The sequence below is a fragment of the Octodon degus genome, unplaced genomic scaffold, assembly GCF_000260255.1.
Source record: "Octodon degus isolate 3935 unplaced genomic scaffold, OctDeg1.0 scaffold00080, whole genome shotgun sequence".
Lineage (NCBI taxonomy): Eukaryota > Metazoa > Chordata > Mammalia > Rodentia > Octodontidae > Octodon > Octodon degus.
In genome coordinates this window covers 5176669-5186937 of record NW_004524656.1, presented here as the reverse complement: position 1 = coordinate 5186937, position 10269 = coordinate 5176669, and the positions used below count along the sequence as shown (strand labels likewise).

At 57.8% G+C, this 10269-nt stretch overlaps 1 protein-coding gene across 1 annotated transcript in view; it reads right to left on the bottom strand.

The window, feature by feature from the left end:
• Positions 1-1357: 1357 nt before the first annotated feature.
• Positions 1358-10269, bottom strand: part of Trim29 (tripartite motif containing 29) — a 24915-nt gene continuing 16003 nt past the window's right edge. Inside the window, exons 6-9 of the mRNA XM_004636403.2 lie at positions 9614-9706; positions 7803-7898; positions 5123-5199; positions 1358-2393 (exon numbers count right to left, since the gene is read on the bottom strand). Of these exons, the coding sequence (XP_004636460.1) occupies positions 2331-2393; positions 5123-5199; positions 7803-7898; positions 9614-9706 (329 nt within the window). The 3' untranslated portion in view covers positions 1358-2330. The remainder of the gene's footprint in view (positions 2394-5122; positions 5200-7802; positions 7899-9613; positions 9707-10269) is intronic.

Genomic DNA, 10269 nt, shown 5'->3' with positions numbered 1-10269 from the left:
CTGAGCCAGCCGATGCCCACGTCATGCCCACAACTGCCTGGTGAGGACAGGCCAGCGACAACCCAGAGAGGCTGACCTCCTTCCTCACGCTTTCCAGTGGGGGATGCCTTCTACCCCAAGCCCTAGGACTGCTAGAGGCTGCCTGTTTTCACTAGTGAGGGAGTCATTCTCAGGAACTGGGGAGAAAGTATCCCCCAGTTTCAGCCTAATCACGGCTCTGAGCACAATAGAAGTGGCTGCAACTATGGGGGAGAGTCATGCTCAGAGATGACCTTACCCAGTTCCCAGCACAGGCCCAGGGCCTCTAGACAGGTGACCTCACACCATGCCCACCTCCACATGGCAGGTGGTGGCCCTGAGCACACCCAATCCCAGGCCAGGTAGCAGCCCAGCTGTCCCTGAAGAGTGGACCAGACCTGGGTTTCCAGTTGCCCCCTCCTATGGCAGAGACCTCCAGCAGGACCCATGGGACTCAGAGTCTAAAAAGCCCTAGAGGCCAGGAACAGGACCTCCTTGTGTTTTCAGTCCCAGGGACGGGTCCTAAAGGGCAGCTCTGCCCACCAGAGGTCTGTGCAGGTGGACTAAGGGCACTTAGTAGGGTGCTCCTCAGGACACAGTGGCGGGGAAAAGCAGTACTGGGCTGGGGGCTGCGGGGAGCAGCAGCCAATCCTCAGGAAATTGTCTGCCCAGCCCCACGGGAGGGCCCCGAGGTGGCCAGAGCAGACCAGGTCTCCCTGTGCAGTGCCCCTTGGGCAGTGTGCGCCCTGCCACAGGCCCACAGCCCTTCTCCTCGGCTCTTCAGTCTTCAGTCCCTGCTCTGCCCTCTGCTTTCTCTTCTTCCTCACCCACTCCAAGTAGCCCCTTCCCAGGAAGCCTGGCCTCGGGCTGGGAAACAGGCTCCCTCAGGCCAGTAGACTGAAGGGGAGAGGAGTGTTGTCCCTCTGTGATAGATTTTGGAGAGCTTGCTGAGGGGCTTTTACTAGGATGGAGCTGTTCCTGTGTCTTCTGGCCTGTGGCTGAGCAGAACAGAACCCACGAGAGCAGAGGGCCTGCTGTATCCTGGCCACGCAAGGGTATTTGTACCTCTTCACTCTGAAACCCCAGGCAGCCCTCTGGGGGCTCCAGGCCGGCTCACCAGGATGTCCACACACTCACAGCCAGCAGGGTAACCCTCAGGGCCCCATCCTTAGCCCCCAGTGGACCAAGGCCTCCCTTGGCTCTGGTCTGCCTCTCCCCAGCCTCAGTGTAAGTAGGGGACAGTGGAGGGGAGACCCAACGGTACTCCACCTTCCAAGAGAAAGGGAAGATGACAAACCCTCCAATCCTTCCAAGGACCCACAGGAACCACACATTCCACACCAGAGAAGTGCATGATGCATACTTTATTGAGGAGGGGAGAGCCCGAGCAAAAAATCCCCTCCCACCCCTGCAAGCTGGCCACCTCTGTAGACCCCATCCATCCTTGAACTTAGGAGGCCACCAGGCTGCTTTTGACTTGGTCTCCTCTCCGGACCCTGTGACGTGTGACAGGCATGGAAGGTAGCCGGGGGAGCAGCAGAGTCCCTGACAGGGCAATGTGTAGACAGCCTTCCAGACACTAGCGGCCATTACCAGCCTGAAAGCCTGAAGTCCCACAGAGAAGAAGCAGTCCTAGGGAAGCGGGGCCATTAGCTGTTTTCAGGGCTGTTGTATATGGCATCCAGGGAATTACTTGTGCTAACAGGTAGAAGAGAGGGCTAAGACTGAACACGACCATCCCTCCAGCTGGGAAAGCTTGTCCTCCGGGGCCTGCAGTCTCAGAGTGAGCTTGGCAGACACTACAGGCAGGAGGCAGCCAGGATACCGAAAGGTCCCCTCCAAGGCGGCAATAAGCTGAGGTTCTGCCAGGCTGGGCTATGGTGAGGTGTGCCCTCACGGCCCAGTCTTCTTCTGGCAAGGTTAGGCTGCAAGAGTGGGAGACAGGGGTGGGCTGGCACCTCCTGCCCACACTACAGAGATGATGCCTTAGAGAGGAACAGTCACCAGGCCTGGAGGCCAAAGGGCATGGGCGGGAGGGCAGGCTGATTCCACAGAGGACCCAGTGATCCAGCCCCAGAAGGGCAGGGTGGGGGAGGGAGGAGAAGCCCACCTGCTGCTTAGCCCTCCCTAGGTTAGCTGCTAGGTGTAGGAAGGGTGACCATCAGAGGTCACCAAGCAGGACAGTCTCAAGGGAACATGGCTGACCATGAGGTCAGGTGAGATGCACCTGCTCCCACCCGGACAGCAGCAGCTGAGAAAGTGTGAGGTGGGCAGGGTGGGGGGTGCGATGCCTCGGTCCCTCTTGCCAGTGTTCAGGGGGCCTCGTTGGACCCCATCCCGTTGCCTTTGTTGACGTAGAAAGGCCTATAGTGAGACTGTGGAGGAGACAGAGTGGTTAGGGCGGTGGATGGCAGTGCACCCCCTGCCAGCCCTCCCTGCCCCAGCCTCTGTCCCCCAAAAGCAGCCATGGCCCAAATGCCAGCCACTCCAGGGCCTGTGGCCTGGCCTGCAAGATCTCCCTACCCTGCAATCCCGGTTTAGTCCTTCCTCTTAGCAGGTTTCTGGGCTCAAAACGCAGGTAAGGCTCAGGTCCACCAGCTGGTTGATGAACTTGAGCCTCAGCCCCCGCCTGCTCCAAAAGCACCCCAGCCCCACCTTGGCCGCCATTTTTATGGCCCTTTCTGCTCCACAGAACTATACAGCACTGTCTGTGCTTTATATGAATGGACTCATTTAATTTTTACAACCTACCAATTAAATAGGTTACTGTTATCATATCCATTTTATGGTTGAGCAAAGCAAGGCCCAGAGAGGCTAGGCAGCTTGCCCAGGGACACGCAGCTAGTGAGCAGAGAAGCCAGGACTTGAGCCCCAGCTCAGTATCATGTCTGGTGTCCCAGAAGTTCAAGGGTCTGTTTCTGCTCTTTTTTTGCTCTCTGCATCCCTTCTTTCGGACACAACTGCCCCAGCCTAACCCTAGCTGACCCCTGCTCTCCACCTCCTTAGCCTGCCTCCCCATCAGAATTTGGGAACAAATCTTAGGCCAGCCCAGTTGTCCTCTCCTGCCTTCTCTGTGGCGCGGTCTGCCGGTCACTGCACAGTATGTCAGCGTCCGCCCCCATCCTCCAGAATACTTCATCAGTGCCCTGGGCATGTGCCCTCCAGGCTGAAGAGGGAGAACAAGCCCTGCTGAGCTGCTACTTGCTGGTGAGGACACTGCGGCCCTGAGAGGGGAGCTGGAGGGGACTTGTCCCTGAGCTGGGTCTGAGGCCAAGCCCGCGCTGGGCCCGCTGATCTGTACAGAAGATGTGGCCTCCCCCACCCCGGGGAGGCCCCAACCCCCTGGCCTGCCTCCCAGGGCCCTTGCTGCTTCAAGCCAGGTCCTGCCTGCCTCTGTCCGCAGCAGCCTCGGCCTGTGCACTGCAGGGCCCAGGGTCATCGGTCTAGCCCTTGGCTAACCCTGAGTGAACAGGAAGAAACTGAGGCCTGGGGAGAAGAGGAGTAGAGGCAAAGTCATTTGGCTTCTCAGTGGCAGGGCAGGGCTCCAGCCAGGTCTCTGTTGTCCTAGTGCCTGTCTGGAGCCCAAAAATGTGCTTGAGGCAAAGAGCTGGGGGCGGCAGAGCTTTTCCTATGGAGGCTGGGTCGGTAATGCGGGTCTCAGTGCTGTCTTGCTAAGAGCCATGAATGGTGGTGGGTGAGCAGAGCACAGCCCTGGGCAGCCAGGCAGGCTCTCCCTCCCATCTCCTCTCAGGCTCAGGCTTGTAGCCCATGAGGGCCAAAAGGACTATGGAGGCAGTTGGACCATCTGAGCAATTGTTCATGTTCCGAGGGGAAACTGAGGCACAGAGGAAGAAAGACTCACATTGGGTCACAACACAAGCTAAAGAGAGGGCTGGACCCGTCCCTGAACAGCTGCCTGCCCATTCAGACTCGGCACACTCACACACCTCTGCTCTCCTGGTGCTGGGTGCTGGATGGATACCAGGACCCTGCCTCCAGGAGTCCTCAGGTGGTCCTCTGTGGGGACCCAGGCCCTGGGAAGGTGAAGAATGTGACAGCGAGGGGAGGACCGTGTCCCCAAACAGAAACCTCGCATGGTCCCCGTATCAACTGTCTGCAGTCCTCTGCTGCAATACCCCTGGGCCCAGCTCCAAATTACACACACAATCACTTAGCTCCCATCACTAGCAAATTAAAGATTCTCTTCAATTAAACAGCCCCGGCCGTTCTCTGTGGCCCAGAGCAAATCACCTCCCCATGCTCTGACCTCCAAATAAAAAGACAGCAGGTGCTCAGGGCTTGGACCCTGTCCCCAGAAAACCTTAACAGCACCGACACATCAGGGCCACTGGCTGACTCGTGGTGAAGCCTCAGGAGAGAAGCATTTGGGGAAACAGAGGCAGAGCAGTGAGCCCGTCTGACCGCTGAGGTGCCAGGCAGGGCTCAGGCACACCTTATCTCAGCCACCCGCATTATAAACACAAAGGAACAGAGACCCCGAGGGGCATCTGACTTGTCCTGGATGCCACAGTCAGCAGGTGGCCTGGAGCCCTTGGGCCACAATTCCCCATCGCATTGTTCTTATGCAGCCTTGGTGTGGGGTCATTAGGTACTAAACCCGGAAGTACACCTCCTCTTAAGGGTCCAGGCTCCCCAGTCTGTACTCTATCACACCAATGTCCTCTATATCATCAGAGCCAGAAAATTGCCCTAGGGAAGTAGGACATAGCTCTAAGATACCCAAGCTCTGGACTGAGCCTTTTATAATCCCACAGCTGGTGACAGCCAAGCCACCAAGCACAGGCACTAAATAATCACTTGCCAAATAGAAAAGCAAGTGTCCACTTCACAGATTTGAAAACTGAGGTCCAAATAGGCTGTGCTTACACAAGCCCCCGGCTTATAAGCCCTGAGCGTCCACTACCTTTGTCTACGTAGGTCCTGCTGCGGTTGCTGCCTGCCTCCTCCCCCATGCACGGCCAGAGGCGGAGGCGCTCTTCTCACAGACCCTAAGCTCTGAAATGGGCTGTCTGGGAGCCTCCTGCAGGCCCAGGTCTCTGGCCATCCTGTGCCCAGGAGGCTCTCTGGACATCCCTTTACTCACCAACAGAGTCTGCTTCCCAGATTTCCAGGTCTGGGGCTGGGTCTTGGGGGCCTGGCTCCGGATGAGCGAGGGATAGCCTGGGGACAAGAGGCTGTTGTCAGGGGAGCACAGCTGGTCCCCAGGGCCCCCTGGGGCTGGAAAGGCTGCTTTCCACAAGGTGCGTCCCAGCCCACTACCAAACACAGCCACCACCAGAACTGGGCGCAGCATCTGGGTGCTGAAAACCCCAGGGAGGCGGCCAAGGGCAGGCAGCACCCACGCAGAGAACAGGAGCTGGCCTGGTGGCAGAGCTGGGCAGCTGAAGAGTGTCACCCACATCCAGGTTAGGATCGCACTATGCCACAGAGATTTCTGCCACCCACCCAGGGTTTAAGCCCCAGTCCCTTCCCTTTCCTGGAGCTCAGAACAGCCTCAAGATACACATCCCCTGCCAGTGCTTCCCTGCAAGGAACTCTGGACTCCACCTTACCAAGGGGGTGAAGCCCCCCTCTTGCCAACTCCCACTTGTCCCAGGCACTGTGCCAAGGACTGGGCATAAAGGGGCACATAATGTCAGTATGGCTTCCACCCAGGGTCAGGACAGCAGACCCAACGGGGAGCAGGTGACTCTCACTGGGTCTGGGCTGGAGGTGCCATCCTAGGGCCATGTGACCCTGCTACCTCCCCAGCCTTATCCCAGGGGGTGTTGTAAGTCATTCTGGCCCATAGAACAGAGAAAAGCAGTTCACTGTCCACCATCGGCCTGCAGGGACAGGCAGCAGTGGCTGAGAAGAAATAGGCCGTGACCTGGATGCTGAGAAGCTCAAGAAACTGGGTCTGTCCTTGACAGTCCCCTGACTGGGTGAGGCTGCTGGCTGCAGGCTGATAGTTCTCCACAGAGATGAGGAGGTCAGGCCCACACACTGAACAAGGAGGCAGGGAGTGGGGCCCAAGCCAGGACCCAAGGTGGTCCCTGTATCTGAGGTGACAGCATGCTGGGAAACAGAGCTGCCACCGGGCCTGAGTGGAAATGGAGAGAAGGGGAACTCAGACTTGGTTTCCAGAAAGAAAATCCCATGCCAGCCACGAGAGAGGTGAGGAGGGGCCTGGGTGGGGATGGAGTGGCCCGGGAGACCAGCCCTGTGCAACAGGCAGAAGTCCAGATGGAGTGAGCTAGGACCTAGGTGGGGACAGACAGACAGAGCCTCCTTCCTCCAGAGAGCCCCCAGAGGTGGGACCAGGACACCCTCAAAGTGGCCGAGAGCCCCGCGAGATGTGCACCTGTGCTCTGTGGGAGAGGAAGGGGAGAGATAGGGAAAGGGCAGGTACCAGGGTTATTGCTAAACAGCCCACTGTGGTCCAGTGGCTTGGAAAACTCAGCAGTGGCCTGTCCCAGGGTGGTGAACTGATAGGGGGCTTTCCCAGGGCCTGCCAGGAGAGAGAGAGGCATTAGCAGCTCATGTGCACACAGGAGGCGGAGGTGTGCACTCCAAGTGGGGCTCTGTGCTCGCCCTGCAGCCCTTGTTCAGTTGGGCAGCTTCCAGGCAGCCCAGGCCACTCCTCACCTGCAGGGCTGCTGGGGGTGGGGTGCTCAGTCCTCACACACAGTGTGTCCTCTTCCCAGAACCCTGTCCAGGGCCATGCCAGCCAACCCCAGGAGGTGGTCTGCAGGGTGGTGTGAAGGGCCTCACCAGCCTAGGCTCCCTCCTAGAGCCAGGCTTAGACTGGGTCTGAGTAGGCCAAGGAAGGCAGGTGTCTTCTTGCCTGGGGTCCAAGTGGCATCTACCCAAGCTCAGCCTAGCGAGGCACATCCTGGAGCTTCCAGACCGTGCTCAGGGTCAGACCCCCTGGGCCTGTGTTCTCTTATTCACCTTGCTGGTTGCTCCAAAAACCCTGTTCTGGATGTAGCCTGGAAGCCACTGGGTGACAAAGCCACCTCAGAAGCCACAGCTCAGACACTGCACCAGCACAGCCCCTTTCCTCTCCCTGATTTGGCCTTCCTCTGCCTTCTGGTCTTTCCCCCAGGACCTGGCATTTTACACACCAAATGGACAAGGAGTTACTCAGGCCAGAGCCCACCAGAGCTATCCCTACAACCAATCTGGAAGGCCTCAGGATCCACTTAGAAACCAAAATCTGGTTCAAGCTTCCCTCAGGATGGCCCCAACCCCTGGGCACAGGAGACATTAACACTAGCCACTGAGCCTTACTAAAGAGTTCTAGGGAGCACAGGAGTGACATGAGTGTGCAGGAAATGGAAGGACAGATTTAGGAGCTCTTCAGGGTCACCTGACCCCATCTTCCCCAAAGGGACTTGGCAGGATTGGTCCTATGGGTGGTGAGGGTGCTACAGGAGCCCAGGCATGGTCAGCCAATATGGAAAGTCACCAGCTGAACAAAGTGAACTGCAGTGGAAAGGCCGAATGTAAACCTATGGAAGCCCCTTGGGCCTGCAGAGGTGGGGATGCAGGGGTGCGAGGGGCCCCCGCACCAATCTCTAAGGCCAGAAGCCACAGCACTGAGAGAACCAGTATGGCCCAGCTCCTGCCCCTGCCTCCTTTATAGCAAAGACTTTGCCATGACCTCTGGCCCTTGGACCAGGTTCTCTTCTCTAGGAACTGAGTGGGACCAGGGAGGGAGGAGCAGAGGGCAAAGGGAACAACTGCAGAGGACAAGCAGGAGTATGGGAGGGTAGGCTCACCTTTCAGCGAGAAGGAGGAGCTGCCCTGGACCTGGGGCAGGTCTTCTGAGCTCTGGATGGAGGAGGAATATTCCCAGACTCGGGAGGTGTAGTTTCCTGCAGGACAAGAAGGGTGTCAGACCTCAGCTGTGGAGAGTAGAGGAGGGAGGGCAGGATGGAGACACGGCCAATCCTGTGAGTCTCATTCTCCAGTCCCACCACCTTGTAAGCGAGACTGCTGCTGGGTCCCCAGTCCTGCCTCCACCGAGTCCTTCCTACCATCAGTTATCTTTCTAAGATGAAGTGTAAGCCCTGCCCTACCCAAAGGCCACCAATCCTCAGAATAAGAAGGCAGGTCCCTGACATGGACCGCAGGCCCTGCACGAGGGGTCCTCAAGCCCCATCATCTCCGTCTACTTCCTGGCTTCACCTTTCCCCACTCTGACAGTCAGAATCACAATCAGGTTGAGCTCCCAGCTTCTCTCTTGCCCCAAGCCTTGGGCCCAGAGCAAGTAGATCTTGGGCCTGGGGCCTATTATATAGTGGATCTTTATGTGTCATATTACATGTGACATTCCCCATGTCTGCGTGTGCCCACACCACCCTGCAACCCCAGTGCCCTGGGCTGCAACTGCACATTTCGTTGTCTATCTCCCTAGCTGGAGGAGCTGGAAAAAAGCCCCATCTGGCCAGAAGCACCATGCCTGGTGCCTGGCGCAGAGCCTGCTTCTCAGAAGGTGCTCATTGTATGGCGGATGGATGAACGCACGAGAAGAACAAATAAGCGCAAACACGTCCTGTAACTTGGGGACAGAGGCAGCTGAGAGAAAGCCTGAAATCTTGTTTGGCAGGTTGGATAGTCTAACAGATGTCGTATACAAATATGTCCCTGCCACCTAGAGGAGGAGGTAGGAGTGGGGAGTGGGTGGAGGAGACAGTAGAGGACACTTTGAGTTGGGGGCTCGGTGCCCCAGGGCTCCAACCCTTTACAGCAGCCCCGAAGCCTCCAGCACCTCCTCAGTCCAGCAGCCTAAGCAGAAATGCCCATCAAGCCCCGCGGCCTTCTCCACAGTGGCCTAGGGAAGGTCTGGGGAATGTTTGGGCTCCCGGTCAGAGCTGACTGGGGTGGTCACACTTCTACCAACAAGTTCTCCAGTGGGGATCTCAGGAAGCTTTGCACAAGGCCCTCATAGAGACATCTGCCACAGCTCCAAGAGGCTAGGAGCCTCGCCTTTCCTCCCGAGCCTGCTGCCTTTCAGTAACAGTTCCTCCAGGCCCTCCCAGTTCTGGGACCAGCCCATGCACCCCTGAGCAGGACAGACCCCCCCCATCCCCATGGCTACCCTCTGTAGCTAGGGGGTTATTGTTTATGTGGATAAGAAGGGCCTGGTGGGGCCAGCCGTGAATCTGATACTGACAGAGAGGCCTAAGCACTGTGCGTATCCTCGGATGACACTTGTGGGCTGGCCCAATTGCCTCTCTCCCTGAGCATGGAGGGCCACACTAGGAGCTCCAGGACAGAGTGGAACCTCAAAAGGACCTTGCTGAGCTTTGGAGTCACAATCTGCCTGGAGTACTGTGGTCCCTTGGTGTCCTGGCAGAGAGGCCTGGCCCTGGGGTCTTCTCCCACACTTCTGATCTGATGGTGCCTCCCAGGGAGGCAACAATACTTGGCAATGATACTTCCTAGATGTCCAGGAACAGCCCCTGTCCTGCTTCTTCCTGCCCTGGCTCCACATATTCATCTCACACTGGGGACCCAGCTCCGGATCCCACCTCCACCTGCTGCCAGACAGTTTCCCTGCCGACCCTGGAGCTCAACCTCCTCCTACCTTTGGTGCCGTAGAGATTGTTGAAGTTCTTCTGGTTGGTCTCCTTAGACAGACGGCCTGAGGACGATGGCTGATAGGATGTGCGGGCTCCACCTGGGAGGTAGAAAGGGGAGATGGCTCAAATTCACAGCCTCTGACCAGGGGAGCCTTAGGCAGAAACCCAGAGCTCTCCACATGCCTGCCACAGGCCCCAGATCCAGGAAGAGCAGTGTGGGCCTAGCCTCAGGTGACCACTTAGTATTCAATGGGGACCCTCTTGGGGAGTGGAAGCTGTTCTACAAATCATCATTCCCAGAGTGCTGCTCTCGCCAGGACAACCCCAGGCACCCACGATGTGCAATCCTCCTTCTCTGGGGCGACCAGAGGCCAGCAGGGCGACACTGCCCTCCTGGAGCAGTTCCTACATGAATGAGACTCCAGGGCCCAAGAAATGCAGTGCTTGGGATGAGGGAGAGGCCAGGGCCAGGTTGGGGGGCAGGTGTTGGGCCCATGGCCAACTGAGGACTGAACCCCCTGTAGGTATGGGGAGTGAGCTGGCTACAGCACAGCACTGTGGCTTCCCAGTGCCATCAGTCTTGTTCCCCACAAGGGCCTCCCTTTGTCCCCTGCTGGGTGTTCACAATGGCTTAGTAGAATAAAGAGTAGATTTGGGGGGC